Here is a 21545-nt window from a genome sequence, read left to right as displayed (position 1 = left end):
AAAAAATGTACACTCTAGAGCGGCCTTCTTGAGAAGGGAGAACATCTTGGCACACCAGGGCTTTATTGCGGGGGAGGGGGTTATCAATATTCCATTTGGCTTGGTTCCCATGGCAACCTACCCTGTCCTGGTTCCTAGACCACTGGTTCTGGTGTTTCCCGCTCGTAAATACCTCTTCTTTTCCCCATTTCTTAAAATCCTTGTGTTATAGCTGACTGCATTGTGTGAGACTTAATTAAGAGAGTTAATTTTATTTCTAAGATAAACAGGTCAGCAAGTAACCCAGTTATAATTGTATCCTATGTGTTCGATATTATAGTTAGCATGTGGAAATATGGTGGGGAAAAATCAATACACCTACTGAGGATGAGCTGCATAAAAGATGGATAGATGTATGGATATATCAATATAGATCATAACAATTATATCTAATTTTATCAAGTGTATCATCTATTAGCACGTAGCTATACAACTGATATAGTCCTTCACATGTTAATGTGGCGAACAGCTAGCCCTGCCACTAATACCTTTGCCATGCTAATGTGTAGTTTTAGGTGAATCATTTTTGAAAGTGTGGAATGACTGACTGAGTTATTGGGATCCTCGCTACATCAAATAAATAACTGATCATTTTTACTATTTCCAATGTCTTAACGTAGCTTGACTGTAAAAAAAAACAAACTCCTACTTTGCTTCCAGTTAAATGTGTGATTGTTTGTGAACAAATCACATTCAAATAAAAAGTATTTTGCTGTCCTGAGTTGCATGCCTTGTCATTTAGGATAAAAGCATTTGGATTGCTAGCCTACGTTATGGAAATGTTAAATCCAGTAGGATTTTTGGAGTTGACCTGATGTGGGATAACAGTCACCCCTTCATGTTTTATAACTGAGTGGGGGGGTTGTTGTTCTTAATAATCATTTCATCACTTCAATACAATCAATAAATATTTCAAACAGCAGTCATTTCAGCAGAATAAACTTATCTTCGCTCAAAGGAACGCACCGCCGAGGACCAACGAAGAAGTACGACTGATGACGTAATGGCACCTCATTGGTTAGACACGCGGAAGTGAGGGGACCGGTAGCGCTACAACAACAACAAGAAGTCGGTCGTATGTTTTTGTGTTTTTGTTCGTCCCGGGAAGGTTCTAGAAGACATGGCAATACCGGCCCAGCTCAAAGCCGTCCAGCACCACCTGCGGACCGCACAGGAACACGAGAAACGAGACCCAGTGGTGGCTTACTATTGTGAGTGAGTTGCTAATTCTAGCTTAGCATAAGCGCAACCTAACTTTTACTTCTCGCTCAAGCGGACACATTTCAGTGTTAATACTTGTTCATATAGCTAACCGAGCTAATGCCAGAGGCTGACGTAGAGGACGGCAGCTTTACTTATGTTTGTTGTGTGTGCGTGCGTGTGCTAAGGTTGGCATAGTACTGGGCTGTCTGGCATGTGATCTGCTTGTGCCATGACAGATGATCAGATAAGACGTTGACTTTCTTGTTAGTTTTCCCACTTTCCTCAGTCTCCATATTGGACACCTGATCAAACCTGCTCAACAACTGCGAGGGTGATCATGTGTCAGCTGTAAGGAATGTTCTCCAGCTCGCTGCCTAATACTTTTATACTTATCTCATGACACACAAGCTGCTTCGTGACCATGGCAACGAAGAAACAACGACTGTCAAACCATACCTGGGCATGCTGTATTGACAGCTCGTGCAGGGGCACCATCAGACGAAAATGTCGAAGTGTTTCCATCACCCCCTTACAATGTGTAATTTTTCCTCTCTTACGACCTCCAGGCATCCATGTGCTCATCAGCTATCTCTGCATCCTCAGAGCTCCCATCGCTGCATGTCTCACTGCCTCGGTGGAGCTAAAACACCTCACAATTTTTTAATTAATGAATTGGATTTTTTAAAAATTGTATTTGACATCATGTCCACATTAGCTGTGGTATTTCAGGAAGCAGTTTCTCTTCTTTGTAATGCAGTGCGTGTGGGGTTCAGTTGGTTCTTGTTAATATATGAGGAGGGTGGTTCTAGACCTGCTCCCTGTGTTCAGTAACTTTTTGTTTTGAAGTGGCTCTATATAAATAAAACTAACTTGACTTGATGGAGGCCGCATGGTGGCCTAATGGTTAGCATTTTGGCCACACAGGAGGTCGGGAAGATCTGGGTTTGAATCTCCGTTTGGGCATCTCTGTGTGGAGTTTGCGTGTTCTCCCTGTGCATGTGTGGGTTTTCTCTGTTTGTCTATATGTGCCCTGTGATTGGCTGGTGAGCACTCCAGGACGCACTCCCCCCCAAAGTCAGCAGGGATAGGCTTCAGCATAACCATGACCTAATGAGGACAAGCGGCATAGAAAACGGATGACTTGACAGAGGAACATTTTGCAACTGATGCATGGCATGGTTGTTTTGCTTTTGCAGCCTTGCTTTCAGCACCTCTCTGCCTCACTGCAGTCTACCATCTCTGGTATGTGGCCGGCCTCATACAGTCTTGTTCAAAATTTTAAGACCAGTTGAAAAATGGCAAGAATTTACATTTTGCACTGTTGGATCTTAAGCAATTTATTGCAAATTAACATTAAAGTGAAATAGGCTGTTCAACAGGGCCGCACGGTGGTCTAGTGGTTAGCACTGACTGGCCACACAGTCAGGAGATCGGGAAGACCTGGCTTCGAATCTCCGTTGGGCATTTTTGTGTGGAGTTTGCATGTTCTCCCTGTGCGTGGGTTTTCTCCGGGTACTCTGGAGCATGTTAGGTTAATTGGCGACTCTAAATTGTCCATAGGTATCAATGTGAGTGTGAATATCAATATTTGCCCTACGATTGGCTGGCGAAGGGTGTTGCCTGAAGTCAGCTGGAATAGGCTGCAGCATAGCCCCGCGACCCTAATGAGGAGAAACGGCATAGAAAATGGATGGATGGAGACTGTTCACCAGCTGATCAAAAGTTTAGGACCATAGCTCAAAAACCCCTGAAACCCCCCAAACATAAAAATAAAATATTCAGAAAAGGACTCTGTAATGAGTAACTGCACCATTCTTCGTAATCAGCTGAAAAATTGGTTTGTGCAACCTTGATGGCAGTGTTTCCAGGAGACTAGTGGAAATGTTGCTCCAGGTAGTGAAAATGGCTTCATGGAGGGCATCCACAGTCTGGAACTGAGGTCCATTTATGTAAACTTCCTTGCCATCCATCTCCAATGTTATCAATTGGATGTAGATCAGGGGAACACGAAGGATTGTCCAAAAGAGTGAGGTTATTCCTCTGGAAGAAGTCCTTTGCCAGACCAGCATTGTGAACTGCAGCATTGTCCTGTTGAAAAAGCCAGTCATTATCACACAAATGAGGGCCTTCAATCATGAGGGATGCCCCCTGCAACATGTACACATTGCCAACTGCCGTTTGACGCCCATGCACACCCTGAAGATCCAATGGTCCATTGAAGGAAAAAACAGCCCAGATGATGATGGCACCCCCTCCACTGTGCCATGTGGCAAAAATCTCAGCTGGGATGTTCTTGTCATGCCAGTAACGTTGGAAGCCATCAGGGTTCCATTTTGTCTCATCAGAGAATAAAACTTTCTCCCACCTGTCAATGTCCCATGTTGGGTGCTCTCCTGCAAATTCCAAATTGGCAGTTTTATGGCGTAGAAGGAGATGAAGCCTTTGAAGATGTTTTTTGTTCTTAAAAAACTTCTCTGGCAGATGCCGTCTGATGGTTGTCGGACTGCACTCGGCACCAGTAACAACCTTTATTTGGGCCAAGGATGGTCCCGTGTCTTTACGGATAGCCAAAGGGATCCTCTACTCTACTTAGAACCTCCTTAAGATCAAACAGTGCAAAATGTAAATCTTGCAATTTTTCAAAGTGGTCTTAAAATTTTGATCAGAAATGTATTTCCTTATAGAGGCTTCGAGAGTTCTCTTTTCAGAATCAGAATAGTTTTTTATTGCCATTGTCTGTGAAGGTTACACAAACTAGTAACTGCGGTGTGGTGGTGCAACATAAAACAGGCTAGTAATAAAATAAAAAATATTTAAAAATAAAACTATAATGGCTTGCAAAATAAAAATAGACAAAGTTAAAGAAAATTAAACAATATAACACAATGTAAGATAAATATACTAAACTTTGTATGACCAAAATGTACATTCCTGCATAACAACAACCAAACAATGTGAACCGAGCGACGTGAACTTGTGTTTGTATGTTTGTATGAGTTGATTGCAGTGTAAATTGGCGTTCATAAGTCTGATGACAGAAGGCAAAAAGCTCTTTGTGGCGGGAGGTTTTACTCCTGTCCTGCCTGAGGGGAGAGGGACGAACAGATTGTATCCAGGGTGACAACGAACAGCTGTGATCCGGCCTGCAGATCTCCGAGTCCTGGAGACATATAGGTCCTGGAGAGATGGGAGGCTGCAGGTGATCACCTTCTCAGCAGCACGCACAATGTGCTGCAGTCTGTGCCTGTCCCTGGCAGTGGCCCCAGCATACCACATGGTGATGGAGGAAGTGAGGATGGACTTGATGATGGGCGTGTAGAACTGCACCAGCATCTTGGCTGGCAGCTTGAGTTTCCTCAGCTTCCGCAGGAAGAACATCCTCTCCTTTTTGATGAGGGAGATGATGGTTGGCTCCCACTTGAGGTCTTGGGTTATGGTGGTGCCCAGGAAGTGGAAGGAGTCCACAATGGAGATGGGAGAGTTCGTAAGGGTGAGGGGGAGGGAGTTGTTGTGACTTACCTGAAGTCTATAATCATTTCCACTGTCTTCTGGGCATTCAGCTCCAGATTGTTGCGGCTGCACCAGGACACCAGCCTGTCCACCTCCCACCTGTAGGCAGACTCATTATCATCTGAGATGAGTCCGATGAGGGTGGTATTGTCTGCAAACTTGGTCAGTTTTAAAGACTGATGGCTGGAGGTGCAGCAGTTCGTGTAAAGGGAGAATAGCAAGTGAGAAAATACACAGCCCTGGGGGATGTTGATAATCACAGTATCCGAGACAGTCTTTGCCAGCCCTACATGCTGCCTCTGATCCGCCAGGAAGTCGATAATCCACCTGCATATGGAGTCAGGCACGTTGAGCTGGGAGAGCTTGTCCTGGAGCAGAGCAGGGAGGATGGTGTTGAAGGCCAAGCTGAAGTCCACAAACAAGATCCTGATATAGGTTCCTGGGAAGTCCAGATGCTGCAGGATGAAGTGGAGGGCCAGGTTGACTATGTCATCTACAGACCTGTTGGCCCTGTAGGCAAACTGCAGCGGGTCCAGGAGGGGGGCGGCGATGGTTTTGTGGGGGAAGCGGTCCTGTGATCCGTGATTTCTTGGAGACGGGAATGATGATGGAGGATTTGAAGCAGGTTGGCACATGGCATGACTACAGAGAGGTGTTAAATATGTCCATGAAGACAGAAGTTAGCTCGTCCGCACAGTGCAAGCCCTCCTCTCATTCAGTCTATTTGTGGAGGCGGGGCTACTAGTGAGTGGATGCAGAGTGCTAGCAGAAAGTTAGCCTCGTGAGCCAGCATATGCTAACATGAATGAAGGCACAGAAGTGAGCAGAAATGAGCGCATGAACACCGACGAACCGATATGTCGCATTTGTTCGAAAGTAGTGACGAGGAAGAAGGGGAATACGACGTGTATGCACACCTGAAACACAAACATCCTTTTCAATTTTCCCAACGGGGAAAAAAAACACCGCTGAAGGTGCAGCAGAGCCTTCGTCCTGGCAGTCAACGCTTACTGAGGCATTTGGTCAACAAAGTAAATAGAAATAAAATGGTGCGTGCTCATAGACTGTGTTGCTCGCTACATTGCAAAAGAAATACAACCTTTCAATATGGTTGAAAAGACATCATTTCAGGGAGAAATTTTAGAAATGTTTGACAGACAGTACGAATTGCCTGGGAGAATGTACAGGTACATATCACAAACAGCAATTCCTGAACTGAGTGAAAGAAGACGTGTTGAAGGACATCAGAAACGTTGCATTTTATTCCGTCACCACAGATATCTGGTCCAGCTCAAATATGACCCCCTATATTAGTTTAACTATACACTACATAACTGCGTGTGCGTGTGTGTGTTTTTTATTGGAGTCTTTTTTTCTCAACAGAGACAGTCTATTTTATTTTCATTGACGTTTTTTGTCTTTTTTTGTTTAATATATTTAAAAGCTCTTGACATCCCAATTACAATGTCAAATACTCTTGAGAAATTTAAGTGTATTGCTTTTGATACGATCTACTCTCATTATTATGCCATATAATTAATTAACAAACGAGATTATTATTTTAGATTATCAACAATTATTTGTAGGATAATTATCGTTCAGCAAAATTTGTTATCGTTACAGGCCAACTCCTGAGTACCATCACCTGACACACCCACCATTCTTTTTTCAATGGATTGTCATCAGGAAAAACTGACTGTTTTTGGTTGTGGTGCCAGGTACTGGAAGGCCCCTGGCCAGTAGTGGTCCAAGTACAGGCAGGTTCCTGTGTGAAGAGTTTCAACCATGCGCAGGACTGCTGCTGCCCCAAATCCCAACCTTTGATGAGCAAATGTATCCCTTTCTTGGTCATTGTCAAAGACAAGTATCAAACTATCTGGAGAAACAAGGACATACTGTATACCTTTTAAGCCTGTAGGTTATGGCTAACCTGGAACACATTACCTGATGGGACAGCAGTCCGTATAAGGAATATTTTACTCATTTATGCAGACTCTTCCTGCTTTTAGCAGATTAAGGCAGCCTTTCCTTACTCTGTGGAGAAGAGGCCTGACTCTCCTAAGAATGTCTTTCTTTATTTTTTCGTCTGTTATATACAGGTCTTTGACGATCTTCAGTGAGTTCCTCAACTTGAAGAACCTGTTCCTTATCATATTGGCACTTTGGTTTTGCTGCTCCAAAACATGTTGATTTTGGGGAGGCCATGGCAGGTCATGTGGATCAACATGCCAAAGAAGAGCTTCATTTCTTCAGTGGTGATGTTAAGGGAGACGCCACTCATCTGGAGCTCGCTCTGTTTTGTGAATGCTGCCGAGTCAAAGACTTTGCTGTCAATATACTGTGAAAAGAACTCCATAAGACTCCTTTTTCTACGAATGATGGGGTCTGCTTGACAGTGGTGTGGCACAGGTTTGAATTTATGATGGGGAAAAACCTCACAAACAATCAGTGATATGATGAACACTTTCTTAGCTATCTTATCTATCGATTGAGCTTTCCTACCTGCTGGTCATCGGTGTCGATCAGCTCATCTGACGATCTTCCTGCCTCTTCTTCTGAGCTTTTATAGTAATACAGCAGCTATTTATTCATGACATGAATGACTTTACATAGAAAATATGTTCAATGTGTTTATGACCCCACACAAAAATGTGTTTTGGGGCACAGATGTGAACATAAACCACAATCTGGCAGACTAGTTAACTGCTTTGCAATTAGCTAACCTCAATTGTCCTCATACTTGTTACTATTATCCTAAATATACTATCCTAACTTTTAGATATAGACTAAAAATCTCTATTACAGAAGACGCAAATGAATAGACTGTTTCCCAGCAGGGTGTCACACGTGTAGTACAGTCACCGTGCACGCCCACGTAGGTTTAGCTGTCAAACATGGTGTGAAAGCGGGATGACGATTGGAATGACGCCAGCAGGGAGAGAAACTCCAACAGTGAACCATGAGGAAGCGTGTCCACTGGAGGTCAGCAGCAAGTCGTGTTTGGCTGGGGATATTCATCATGTCACAAATAAATCATCCACAAAGACTCAATACAAATGTTACATATAACATATCATATCATTATTCAGTGGTTAGCAGAGCGCAGTCTGTATGGAATGTCTACAGTCATCGGTGCGTTCATAGTAAAGCTTGTTGCTATGTTGTAGTTTCCTGTGAATTTTTTGTGAAACAAAATCCTTGCTTGATGTTTACATTTTTTCTGTCACGGCGTCCTACACTGATGACGAGGAAGAGGAGCTGCTGTGCCTGCAGGATTTGAAAAGCAAAGAGGGAGTATGCCATGATGGTGAAGGACATGAGAAGTATTGATGCTGAAAGGCATTTTCAACACTTCTGAATGTTATCAAAAAAGTGAAACAATCTAGTTTGGTGCCTAGCCGATGTGGAAAAATACATGCTTAGGAGTATTTTTTGTGACACCAGTGCATGGAGTGGAGTCCTACGCTTGTTGTAAAATGTGAGCTTTGCACACACGGGACTTTGAGGCTGCAGGCTCCGTTTCGCATATGTTCCGCTTCAGTATGTTTGGGCCTTTACTCTCCAAATGAAGTCCTTCAAATGTGAGTCAAGCTCAGCACTTTTATCTCTGTTTGTTTCAGGCCGACTGTATGCCATGCAAACCGGAATGAAGCTGGACAGTAAAACTCCCGAGTGCCGAAAGTTCCTGGTCAAGCTCATGGACCAGCTGGAGTTGGTAAGTCCGGTCCTAACATCTCAGAATATTCAACACACAAAACTCCCAGCCTTTTCCAAAATAAAATCATTGAACGGAAGTGTGACTGAAGAAACAGGAAGTGATTGCGTGGTTATGTGACAAACACCACTAACAACCTTTCTAGCCTGCTGAGTCACACCGGAGGGAAAAAGTCATGTTTGCTGCCAGGACATTTATATTTTATAGTCTTGTTAGGACACAGGGGGTGTGGGCTCCATGCATCCCAGCAGGGGTCAAACAAATAAACTTTTTCTCAAGAGACAGACGTCCATATGTCCACCAAGCCATCCAGGCCAGTCCAAGATTTGGTAGTTCAAATCCTAATGTTTTGTACTATGTCAATAGTACAGTGTCAGTGTCAACAACATACTGTATACAAATAAGAGTAATGGAGAGCATTTTCTTGTTTTTGTTTTTGTTTCCATTTTGGCAGTGACCATTTTCTGTCTACCAATCAACACACTGCACTGGCTAGCTCCGCCGCTCTTGGTATCCCACACTGAGCTGTTTGGTACCCCAGTGGAAGGCTGCCAAAAAGCCTTAATAGTTGCTTTAGAAGTTTTTCTTTACTGGAATGTGATAAACCTTCTTGAACTCACTGATAACTAATAGTTGTGTGCCCAACAACATCAACAACACGCACACACACACACACACACAGCTGATGTTCATTACTGTCACACACGCACTTACTCAGGAAACACCTCCCAGCAGGACACACATCCTATTCTTTCATCTATGTCCTCATGTTGTCTTTTCCTCATGTTATATTGTTGTCATGCCGTGTTGTCCTCACGTTGTGTTGTCTTTATGTGTTATGTTGTTGTGTGTCAGCAGTGAGACATCGGACGTGGTGTGAAGGTTGCAGTGATGTTGTAGTGTGAAAGTAACTTAATGAGCTGCTGTGATGTGTATGTCAAAGGAGAAGATGGCCTCCAGGTTTTGAGGCTAAAGAAGACACAGCAGCAGGTCCGCCTCATTAATTCTATTTTACGTGCTGAATGGTAGCTGGAAAAACGCTGCTGGTGTCAGGGTGTGAAATCACCAGCAGTGATCCGACACATGTTGTCTGATCTATTGGACCTGCTACTCTTTTTTTTTTTTTTCCCTCCTAATTTCAAATCTCCCTCCTCCTCCTTATCAAAATGTCAAATGACTGCCACACCAGCAGGGGGCACTGTGATGTTTTTTAGTAGAATGATGCTAAGTTACATAGCGTGAGCTCTGCAAACTATGTCATAACGCAGTCCGTACCGGAAACGCAATCGGTTTTATGCATATGCAAGACAACGTCACTTCCTCACTTCCTAAATTTTTACGACAGCACTTCTGAGACGTCACGTGCTGTGGTATTTATTCATTTTTAAAATTTATGAACATAAATGGTCAATAACCATTCGTCATATATGTAATATGTTGCAGGGTTATTTTCTTAGTGACTCATGAAAGACTTCGGATCCGGATGTTTCTATTGTCTTTATTCACCAAGCGACCGGATGTAGACGCATTCAGCACACGCGTAGAGCCGATTGCGTTTCCGGTACGGATTGCGTAGTGACAAGCTAATTGGTCACAAAGCTTGTAGTAGTCGTAGTAGTAGTAGTAGTAGTAGTAGTAGTAGTAGCTCACTATCGCCCTCTGTGGCATATATTGGTAGTAAAGGAGCAAACGTCTTCAGCGATAATGAGAAATCTTCTTAACATTTGCTGTTTTTTAATTAATCCAAAGAGAGAGACTCTTTTATTTTCCTAATTTTTCACCTCCATTCTCCACACACACACACACACTCACACACGCACACATACACACAGATTAGGTTGGTGAACAGTGGGTCTATTCAGGCCTGTCAGGGTCTACCTGCTGCACGGAAGCAGAATGTTTGCTCAAGTGCTTTTATAGGAAACTTGAAGCGATGTTGACTCCTTGAAGATGAATCGGTGTAGTTGTGTTGCATGTGAGTCAAGAATGGCACTTATGGTATACATGTGTGTACTTGTGTTGTTTGCCAGATGAAGGAAGAGTTGAAAGAAAATGACTCCATTACTCAGGAGGTGGTTGGCAATGCACACATTGAAAACTACGCCTTAAAGATGTTCCTGTATGCTGACAACGAGGACCGAGCTGGACAATTCCACAAGTAAGTTTCACGTGGTTCAGCTTTGTGGGTTAAGACGTGAGCTGGATCGTGCTTGATATCTCCATCTGGGGAAGGCGCACCTGCTTTCAGCCAACATTCTCAGCATTCTTCATCGGCCATCCTGGAAATCAAAGCTGCCACGATGGATGCAGCCTAGCTAGCTAGGCTAGTGAGTGTTGTTGAAATGAATGGAAGTACCTGTGTGTCCTGTCACGACACTACAAGCTGCGCGCACATGCTACATTACAGTATAGTAGACACACCAGTGCAAACAAACATCAAAAGAAGCGCATAAGAAACTTCCGCCAGCCAACAAGGAAGTCTTTATGCTGTATCTTCACAAGTAAACATGTTTCATGGATAAAAGGGCCCTTTTTTATACACTTACACATACTACATATTAGAGCTGATCTCACAGTACGCCATGGAAAGACCAAGCGTTCAATATTTGGTTCACCCCAATTGTGTGGCGCCCCCTGTGGAGACTGTTGGCTTGCTTTTGTAGAACATTGAACGCATATCCCATCATGTCTTTTCCACATGTTCCTACGTCCACTTCCAAGGACACATTTGATTCTTGTCAGCGCTCCAACTGCAGTCTGAGAGAAGAACTCTCTGCTCTCAAACATCTCCTCATGCATAATAAGATGTCAAATGTTCATCAAGCGGCTTGTTTGTGTCACATGCAGGAACATGATCAAGTCTTTCTACACGGCCAGTCTGCTCCTGGACGTCCTGTCCGTCTTTGGAGAGTTATCAGACGAGGTGAGGTTTTCTCCTCATTCACTTGACCCTCACACAGTTTCACAGTTATTGAGAAGATGAGCCCCTTACCCACCAAAATCACAGGAAAAGTTGTTGGTAATCTGTGTGGTAAAATACAAAGCTTGTACAAAGTCAGTAAAATACAAATAGTAATATACAAAATAAGATGATATATAAACAGCGTGACTTGAGATTTAAAAACAGTGTGAGCTTTCTGGCCAAGTGTGTATTGTGTTTTCCACAGGACCGCTATCTATTTGTGGTGGTGAATTATTGGAAGGGGGGGGCTCCTGATGCATAATTGGTCACGAGGCATTAATATGACATTTTTATCTACAATGTGACAGTAAAAACAACATGAAACGCAAAACAACATATAAAATGTCTTTATAAATACAAATGAATATGTCACAAGCAACACAAGAGCCGCCTGTGAGTGCTTTTAGATGAGGGAGGGGCCCACAGCAGCATCTGCTGCTCGTTGAGAAGGGTGATGCATGCTTTCATGCCAGTCTCCAAAAGTGTCCAATAAAACCACAAAAAGTTGCCAGATTTATTGCTAGTCCCTTTTTTTTTGGAAAAACAGAATCTAAAGGGGTCTGAATACTTGCTAAATATAGCGACAAAGTCACGAAATATAGGCACACTGATCCTTCCTGCTATGTCGTCTCTGGCAAACCAGGTGTGTTAAGAGGGAGAGTAACAATGCCATCTACTGTACATTGTGTTGGAACAACAAGCTACGTTCACACACAGTCCTGTTACGATGTGTTCACTAGCGAGTGCCAATAGGCATGCAAATTTACTTGTGGCGGGCCGCCACAAATAAATGAATCCGGTTATCCCTCATTTATCGCTGTTAATTAGTTCCAGAACCGACCTCGATAAGTGAATAAGTGAATAAGTGAATAGGATTCCTTATTTATGAATGGAACATTTTCGTTGTCAGAGCATAGAAAACCTGTTTAAGACATTCTAAATATGATTTTTAGCATTATTAGGGCCCTCTAGACATGAGATAGTAGTGTAGTAGTGTAGATTGTAGTGTATTCAAACTGTAGTCAGTTTTGCACTTGGGTTATTACCCAACATAGTTGACATAATAATAGAAAATAAGATGTCTTAGATATAAAAGAGACATTACATAACTCACACGTTAGCATTGATAGGATACTTGGTGGCTGTTGCCTCATCAAAGTAACGTTCCTGACACCTAGTGGCTAGCGAGTAAAATACAATGGTACGGTGAACATTCACACAGGTGGTGCTGTCAGACATGACTCATGCCAGTCACTGGCACTCTCCACACTGCTAACCATGCTAGCACAACGTCTGTGTAGGCTCTTAGTCGTACAGGAGTTGTCCATCGAGGGAAAGGCTTCTTGAGACGTCATCTGTACTTCTGTGAAGAATGTGTCGGACGTTTTAACAAATGTCAAAAGAAGAGAGTAGGGAAAGAAACCCAAAAGCCCACAGAAGCAAAAAGGAGAGGAGTGGTAGTCCCTTATGTAGCGGGGGTCTCCGAAAAACTCCAGAGGATCTTATGGCAACACAAAATTCTTACCTATTTCAAACCAGTAAATACCCTGAGACAAAAAATAGTGCATCCTAAAGACAAGGCTCCAAACCAAAAACAGAGCAATGTGGTCTATTCCATCCACTGTAAAGATGAGGAATGCAAAGAGCACTACATCGGGGAAACTAAGCGAATGCTCCAAAAAAGGCTTTATCAACATCGCAGGGACAATTCTAGTGGTCCTCAATCAGCAGTACATCTACACCTTAAAGCAACCAATCACTCTTTTGAGGACAGCGAGGTAAAGATTTTGGCCAAAGAAAACAGATGGTTTGAAAGAGGAGTAAAGGAAGCTATTTTTGTCAAACAACAGAACCCATCATTGAGTTGGAATGGTGGTTTGAGGTTTAATTTGGACCCTGTGTTCAGCAGGTTACTGAGACCAAAACCCACAGCTCTTAGTCATGCAAATGAGGTGGAGCCAGGGCCGAGCCAGAACAATAGATGCTAACAAGCCAGTATCAGAGTCGAGGGAAAGGCTTCTTGAGATGTCATCTGTACTTCTGTGAAGAAGGTGTCGGACGTTTTGCTCCTCATCCGAAGAGCTTCGTCAGCGAACTAATAAGTGCTGGTAGCCTAGACCTTAAATACAGTAAGAGTGGGCGGAATTGGTGTGCCAACACCCTCCTCCTATTGGTTCTTACACTAAGCCTGGGCGGAGTAGTGGTCTAATCCTCTCCTGCCATTAGCACCTCCGATCAAAGGGGAAGTGTCGCTCCCTGAGTTGGGTATGAACGACTCTGATACTGATGAGTCCGACACCTTCTTCACAGAAGTACAGATGACGTCTCAAGAAGCCTTTCCCTCGATGGACAACTCTTGTACGACTGAGAGCCTACACAGACACATTGCTACCAACTTTGGGAGAGACATCCTTCTGCTGGTACGTAGCTTAGAAAAGGCCACTCTTAAATTAGCAGATTTAAGGGACCACCTCAGATTCAATCTTAGATGCAGGCAGAGTAGGTTAATCCCCAAATGCATGAGAGGCAAGCGTCCCTTGAGCAAGGACACTTGGCAAGGAAAATGCAACTAAACTACATCAGAAAAATACAGAATTTGAGAATTAGGAGACTTAACATAGAGATAAAAAATAAACAGTCTGAAGTAGAAACCTTCTATCAGAGATTGCAAACCAAGCTTATGCACGAAACCTATCAGGAGGTTTGTGAATTTACTAAATTGGGTTATATGAAGCACCATAGCAAAACCAAAGAAAGGCATAAGGGAAAATTCCAGAAACTTATATTGGAAAATCGATCACAGCTTGTCGTAAACACTAAGGATGGGGGGAATCAGACCAATACTAAAGAAAATTGGATCAAAAATCTGTCAGACAGAAGCCTCTCGGAGACAGAGAAGGCAGTATTAACCAAGGGTCTCAACTTCTCAGTGACTCCTAAAACGATACCCACAGTAGACCATATCACAGCAGCTGAATCGGCCATCAGGAACAATAACCTTTCTAGAACAGAGGCAGGGGACCTTCATCTGAGAATATCGGCCCTTCTCAGTAGTGCTAAACCACCACCGTCCAATATCACGGTAGGTGAGAGGAAAGCATTCGCGGCTCTGCAGAAAGATGAGAGCATCACCATCTTACCAGCTGATAAGGGCAGATGCACAGTGGTTCTCAACACATTGGACTATGAAGAAAAAATAAAAAGTCTAATTAGTGATGCCAACACATATGAACAACTTAAAAGGGACCCATCCAGTATTTCAGCACATATTGTCGAGTTGTTGCTACAGTGAGCTGAGTTGATCGTATGACTTGTTGGTATGATGGTCTGGCCCACTGTGGCTGTTTTTCTTTTTTTATAGTCGTGCTTATGTTTCTTCAACATTTCACCATTTTGTTTGGGCCCGTGTCCTACGTTTAGATCCACCAGTATTCCGGCTATTCTTCTACCAACCTGATAATTTTGCGTCCGCGTCTACCTGTAGTCGCTGAATATGTTCCTCTGCAAGTATGCTTAAAAGAGTCATCTGTCTACTTCTTGTAGCTTCTTTTCATTTGAATGATAGAAATGTAGCTTAACTTACTTACAACTTAAACACTGTAAGTGTGGTCTACCAATTACCGTTCCTCAGCACATACTGCCATCAAAAGTTCTTGGGCTTTTGAAAAAAGATTGTGGTGGCTATCTTGGAACTTTTCTGGGTTCTGGCAAAAGTTTGTTTTGTTTTATTATATGGGTTTTTCAAAATTCTAGCAAGTTTTAAGTTGGAGTTCCGTAAAAAGGGGGAGGGGAGGCTTTGGATATGCTTACACATGATCCAATGTCAAAGTGATTGCATCCCATTTTACCATCATTCCAGTGTTGGTTTTATAAAATGAAATAACATTTCTTTGTCTTGCTGCTCTAATAGCGTGGTGTTATTTTTGCGATAGTCAAAGGTGATTAGCGTGGTTCTGCGGCTAAACAAACAGGCCAGAAGTTCACAGGAGGCCACCAAGCCATTGTCCCTCAGCTCAAAACACCTGCCTTATCTTCCAACAGCACCAACACTCCATTCTGTCTAATCAGTGCCAACCTCACCCTGCCAGACCCACTCAGACCTTTTCCACATTCAACCCACCAATGTCTATCTTGTCAGAACAACATACTGTACGAATCCTAACATCAGCAGCCATTATGAGACCGATTCTAATGTGAGACCAAACAAGAGTAGAACTTTTTACCTTTCACGGTCCATCCAAAGAACATCTCGTCTAAAAGCATGCATGTTAGCTGTTTGCCATGGTTACAGTTAACATTTGAAACAGGAAGTGGTTTGAAGAAATGTAAAGAATTCATGAATTTGGTTGGCTTCCACCAGAACATTCAGCACAGGAAGTACGCCCGCTGGAAGGCCACCTACATCCACAACTGTCTGAAGAGTGGCGAGACGCCTCAGGCCGGGCCGGTCGGCATGGAGCTGGAGCAGGAAGCAGGTGGGCATGCTGATATGAGTGTGCGTGTGTTTTGTGAATGCTATCAGAGATTAGATGGGAGTCCAACAGATTAGTGCCTTTTTCCTTGTCCTTGTGAGTTGGAGCTGTTTTTTCTTTTGACTGCTGGCTTTGTCAGTGCTCCTCATCAACACCACCTTCACCTGGTGGCCTTTCCATCGTCTTCTGAAGAGCATGCACTAGCCCTTCATCATTCTTACACTCCATGTCACTTTGCACAACCTTCTTTTTCCCGGGAAAGCAAGCGGCCTATTAGTCAGCGCTCGTTTATCTTCTGATTGATGATTGCGGCTAACGAGCCCAACCGAGCTAACGAGGCATTTGGTGTGACACTGCCCCCCGCCGCATGCCGCGGTGGTCAGACCGTGCTGGAACATTCTAGAATAGTGACTCCATTTTGTCCATCTGGACTCACTTTAACTTTTCACTTCTCGCCTTCACATCGCCTCAATGTCCTCAAGGGACGACTCAGCAGCAAACAAATGAAGACCATCTGTAGGACCCTTCCCACCACACACACACACACACACACACACACACACACACACACACACACACACATCAGCCATGACATCACCTGGGGGAGCCCTAGGCTCTGCACGTGTGCATGCTCAACACACAGGCACACACACTGAGGCTAAATGCATGTTTTGTCCATGTTGCACTCCCAGCATGCATTGCTGACAGCATGCTGCTTTATTCAGACAACAAGGACGGCCACCTGCCAATCACCTCGTATACCTCATTACTGATCAATCAGCAGATGATGCACATGCTGCTGGACCTGGCGTCCAACAGCTGGTTGCCATGGTGGAGTGATATGAAGCTGCTTAATGAACTTACAGCGTGGTGGACACACACAAACAAACTCATACACACACGTTCTTAAATGTACATAAAGGCACTCAAGGGTGTAATTGACATGTACAAAATATAAATATACTGGAGAAGTACTGTACGTTTACCCTCAAGGATATGAACAGTCCACCATTTTTACGTCAGATTTATTGTATCTGAAACATAATGTAAAAAAAAACTCCAGAAAAAACAATATTAAATAAAGTTTTTATACATTAATTTATATTTGTATTAAAGAACACATCTTTATTATAATTCTAAAAGAGAGAAGTTTTAAGTTTATATATTCACAAAGCTTTATTGGTACAGTAATCCCTCATTTAGCACGGTTAATTGGTTTCAGACCTGACGGTGATAAGTTAATATTTGCCAAGTAGGATCCCTTATTTATAAATGGAATATTTTCGTAGTTAGAATATACAAAACATGTTGATGACCCATACACTTTTTAAAATTACAGCCTGCTAGACATCAAATAACACCCCTGTAGTCACCTTTACACTTGTATTATCCAATCTCGTGGACATAATAACAGAAAATAGCCATTTAAGACATAAATAAGAATCATGCTAGTGTGTGTGTGTTGTTATAAATGTGTTTAGGTGCGAGGAGAGCAGAGTAGCGGGCAGACAAGAAATGGCGTTGGGGGTTCCAAGTTGAGTTTTAGCTTGGCATGCAGAGTTACGGCCGAAACAGTAGCCCGTATTAGGTATTATTGTGCCTGTTGTGTGATCATTCAAACCTGCAATAAAAGCCTGTTGCTCTGGCGATCAACTCTGGCGCTTGTGTGAACATTACCCATTACAGTTAAATTACACTGAACATGACAGTAACATTACTGACACCTAGTGACTAGTGTAGAATACTACATTTCCTCACAATATCTTTGAATTAGTCTTCTGAATGCCTTTGTATTTTAGTTTATTTAGCCATTTCTCTGCTTGAAAATGCTTAACTTAGGCAAAAAACATTTGCTTAATATGCATATTTTTTGACTAATTAATAGACTGTAGTCAACCACAAACCAGAACAGCATGATCTATTAATATTAAGGAAAAGTTTCCTTTGAACGGCACTATTTTTTTACGCACGATTAACGTGCGCACGTACTGTTTGACCCTCGCCCATACCGTAGTTTGAGGAAGTAGCGGTGACTGTGGAGCCACAAATGGGAACAAATATTGAGCAGATATGGACAAAGGAAAGGGTATTTTGATTGGTAAATTTAGCTTCAAAGCCCGAGCAGATGGCTCTCACAACAAGACCCAAGTTATTTGTGTCTACTGTCAGAGTGAAGTGAGAACGTACTGAAGCACTGCCGTTTTTTTATTGTCATTTATACAGATGTAACTTGGCATACCAGTGCCCCAACTAATGAGTGTTTATTTTCGATACGAGCCATCTCACTGCTGATTTTTTTTTGCTTTGAACTGTGAGCTTAAATTCAGGTACGAGCAGCTAGTTAGGTAGGTGTAGCTGAGGACAGCTATTTCGGGGCTTATGTCAATGTGACCATGGCTGAAGAGCTAGCAGCGCTAGCATTAGCAGCGCACCAGCTAGTCATCAACACATCAGGAAAACATATGTACATTATAGCGATCTAATGTATCTTATTTATTACGTATTGTGTAAAACTATGACCGCAACAACATCAAATTTAATGAATACAGACCCATCATCCACCAATACGAGCCTGGAATTGTTTTTCATAGAGGTTGTGAAGAAAATATGCACATTGAGGTCAGTGAGGTCATCAAATCTTACCTTTATGCATTCTTGGGAGCAAATATGATGTGAAAGAAAAAGACTAAAAATACAGTATAGTAGTCAATCTGTACAGCGTGGGACAAAATGCTGCTCGCATTAAACATGCAAAAACTGCGGGATTTCTAAATGTACTGTATATTATTTTTGGAATAAAGTAATGGCCCATATTTCCCAAATTGATATCCCTTTACATAAAATTGGATGTAGTTATCGTAGTTGCGTATCAAATCGTTTACCACAAATAGAGATTTACATCACTACTTGTTATAGATAAAAACTTATTTCTATCTGCGATTAAGTGCAGTTAAGTATGAGTTAACTATGGACCAAATGTGATTAATTCCGCTAAATTCGAAATGCAAAGTGGTGAGGGATTACTGTAATGAAGTTCATTATTTCTTTGTTTTATAAGTTATTTTTATTTCCAAACAAGGAACATTATATATGATGTTTTGGATAGGAATTCTTCAGCTAGTGATGCTCCAGCACTCTCTGTCATGCCTTTCTCTGGTTAGGAAGTCCAATATTCCAGAGGAGCACGCCTGTAAATATTATTATATATTAATAGAATATTCCACAGGAGTACGTGACTGATAAGATTGACAAGCAGGGAGTTAGACTTGGAGGGGAAGGTGCATGGTACACTGACAAGTCATGGTCAGCCTCTTCATCCTCTGCAACGCACCTTTCCATCACGCTTGTCACGATTGAAGCCTGTTACTTCTTCATCTTCTTCCTCCTCTTCATGGTGTCCATCAATCACCCAGCAGTGGTCTGCAGGCTTGTGCGCCATCACATTTCATGTGTCTCATCTTCCTCAAGAATCTTCAGCTGCCTGTTTGTGTGTGTGTGTATCATGTTGGATGAGGTTACAAATATGATGTCCTGTAAGTATGTGTGAGAGTGAATGAAGGTCAAACATGTGATGCCGCAATTTCGTTGGTTTGTGATTGTTCAACTTCAATCTCCACTTCCTGCAAGAAGGTGTGTGTGTGTGTGTGTGTGCGTGTGTGTGTGTTTGTGTGTGTACATGAGCTTGTGTTGTTGTCTACAACTTGAAGTCTGATAGCTTTTGTCCCCTCATCATCCTTCAGACCAAGATGGAGATGAAGGTTTCTCAGGTCAGACCTCCTCACTGCGGGGTTCATTCAAGGGGGGATCTTCCTCCCAGGACCAGACATTCAGTGTAGGTCCGACCCCGGGTATCGGCTTTGCTGCGGGTCCAAACTTGGCACCGTCGGGACCCCCCTCCGCCAACTACAACATCCACATCCCTCCTGGCGCGCACGCCCCCGCCAACACCCCTGCTGAGTTGCCACCCCCTACAGGTAGGAATGCTCGTGACCACGTTGGATGTGTTTTTGTGGCAGTTAGCATAGCTTAGCATGCTGTTTATGTCTCTGCCTTGTGTCATGTGACTGGCAGACGCAGTCAAACCAGTACCGATGCCTCGAGTCGCACATACTGTCGACCCCCCCTCCCTGCTGAACACCACCCAGCACCAAGGTGAGCACGTGCGCGCGCACACATACACATACACATACACACACACACCCACAATGTCTCTCTCTCACACACACACACACACACACACACACACACTCTCACTTTGGGCATGACAACATTCAAGTGGCATTGTGTTGCAGCGGACATGTAATAAGTACAGACACTGCAATGGAAGGTGTGGGAGATTATAGATGTTTGGAGGGGGGGCATGCACGCACGCACACACACACACACACACACTCACACACACACACAGGTAATCAGGAAAAGGATGTCAAAGTTGACCATGTTTGTGTTAAACGTGTCATTATGTGGTGGACGCCATGGTCAAGTGGCAAGGCGGCGGTTGACCACTGTGGCGCTCTGCCTGTTCAAACAAACCTCACGCCGCTAAACTCCACCTTCGTGGCCCAGTTCCTGCCACAAGCACCAGCATGACCATGTTCTGGCATGTTTTCCTCCTCCACACCACATTTTCATCTGTGACCCATTAATCTTGCCTGCCGCCATCTCTGTTTTCTCCAGCATCACCTTTTACAGTACCTGTGTGTGAGAGAGATACAGCACATGCTAAAGTTTCTCCATGTGTGCAGGTGATGTTCATCTGTCTCCAGAAGACTTCACCAAAGCCCAAAAGTACTGCAAGTACGCAGGCAGCGCCCTTCAGTACGAGGATGTGTCCACAGCCATCCAGAACCTCCAGAAGGCCCTCAAGCTGCTCACTACAGGCAAAGAATGACGCCTTTGTCCTCCTCCACCCCAGCAGCGCTCTATCTGCAATATCTTCTCACACACACACACACACACACACACACACACACACACACACACACCAGAGCGTAACAATGGCCACCAGTGTGTCTGTGCTGCCAATCTTTGGTTGGTTTCGTTATCAAACGATTCGCTTATGAACACGACATGGCGTAGTGCACCTTGTCAAGAGCCAGCGTGGACAGAGTGGACAGGCGACACCTTTTTTAGCACCCACAATGATCATGTGACCACAACTGACCTTTATTGACCCACCATCAGGACCCCCAAATAAAGGAGGCTCAACAAGGGGTGCTCTTTTTCTTTGATTTCCAGAAATGATTTGGGTTATCGGTTGCTTGTGTTGATTGACAGCTGCCGCATTTGCTCCAGGGCTCCCCCTACATGTGTGAGGGGACATTGACTTTCAAGCTGCATGTACAATGAACAGCCACGCTAAGCTAAATGCTAACACAAGAGGCTCTGCTCTATTACTATGCTATCATGTCAATCATGTTGTCACTAATCTGGACGTGTAAATTTGATGCAATCCTTCAAAAACATTTCAATAAAATGTTTGACTTATATTTGCAGGAATTCTTCAATATATACATAAATACATTTTATTGACTTTCGGTATATTCAGTCATTGACCAACTAGATTTCAAAATCTGGTAGTGCTTTAGCTGGTGTGTTAGCTGGAGCACATTAGCTAGCGTCCACCAACAAGAACAACAGAACT

The 21545-nt window shown here is 43.3% G+C and overlaps 1 protein-coding gene across 2 annotated transcripts; it reads left to right on the top strand.

Moving 5' to 3' along the window:
- The first annotated feature begins 1068 nt into the window (after positions 1-1068).
- vta1 (vesicle (multivesicular body) trafficking 1) lies at positions 1069-21390 on the top strand. Of its 2 annotated transcripts, none has more exons than XM_054762510.1 (8): positions 1069-1250; positions 8373-8467; positions 10498-10625; positions 11315-11390; positions 15790-15904; positions 19642-19875; positions 19979-20053; positions 20647-21390. In XM_054762510.1, exons 1-8 carry the CDS (start codon positions 1160-1162, stop codon positions 20790-20792), a joined length of 960 nt encoding a protein of 319 aa, XP_054618485.1. In that variant the 5' UTR covers positions 1069-1159; the 3' UTR covers positions 20793-21390. The 2 variants fall into 2 exon arrangements, with proteins under 2 accessions (XP_054618485.1, XP_054618484.1); XM_054762509.1 differs by having other exon boundaries at positions 19973-20053.
- The last annotated feature ends 155 nt before the right edge of the window (positions 21391-21545 follow it).

This window comes from Dunckerocampus dactyliophorus, chromosome 19, assembly GCF_027744805.1.
Source record: "Dunckerocampus dactyliophorus isolate RoL2022-P2 chromosome 19, RoL_Ddac_1.1, whole genome shotgun sequence".
NCBI lineage: Eukaryota > Metazoa > Chordata > Actinopteri > Syngnathiformes > Syngnathidae > Dunckerocampus > Dunckerocampus dactyliophorus.
The sequence above is the reverse complement of the archived record's forward strand: the minus strand, read 5'-3'. Positions and strand labels throughout refer to the sequence as shown.

What these genes read in the sequence shown, in the direction of transcription:
- vta1 (XM_054762509.1), top strand. Translation starts at nt 1,160, where the DNA reads ATGGCAATACCGGCCCAGCTCAAAGCCGTCCAGCACCACCTGCGGACC. An exon ending in TCATGGACCAGCTGGAGTTG is followed by an intron (nt 8,468 to 10,497) that starts GTAAGTCCGGTC and finishes GTTGTTTGCCAG; the next exon opens with ATGAAGGAAGAGTTGAAAGA. An exon ending in GGAGCTGGAGCAGGAAGCAG is followed by an intron (nt 15,905 to 19,641) that starts GTGGGCATGCTG and finishes ATCATCCTTCAG; the next exon opens with ACCAAGATGGAGATGAAGGT.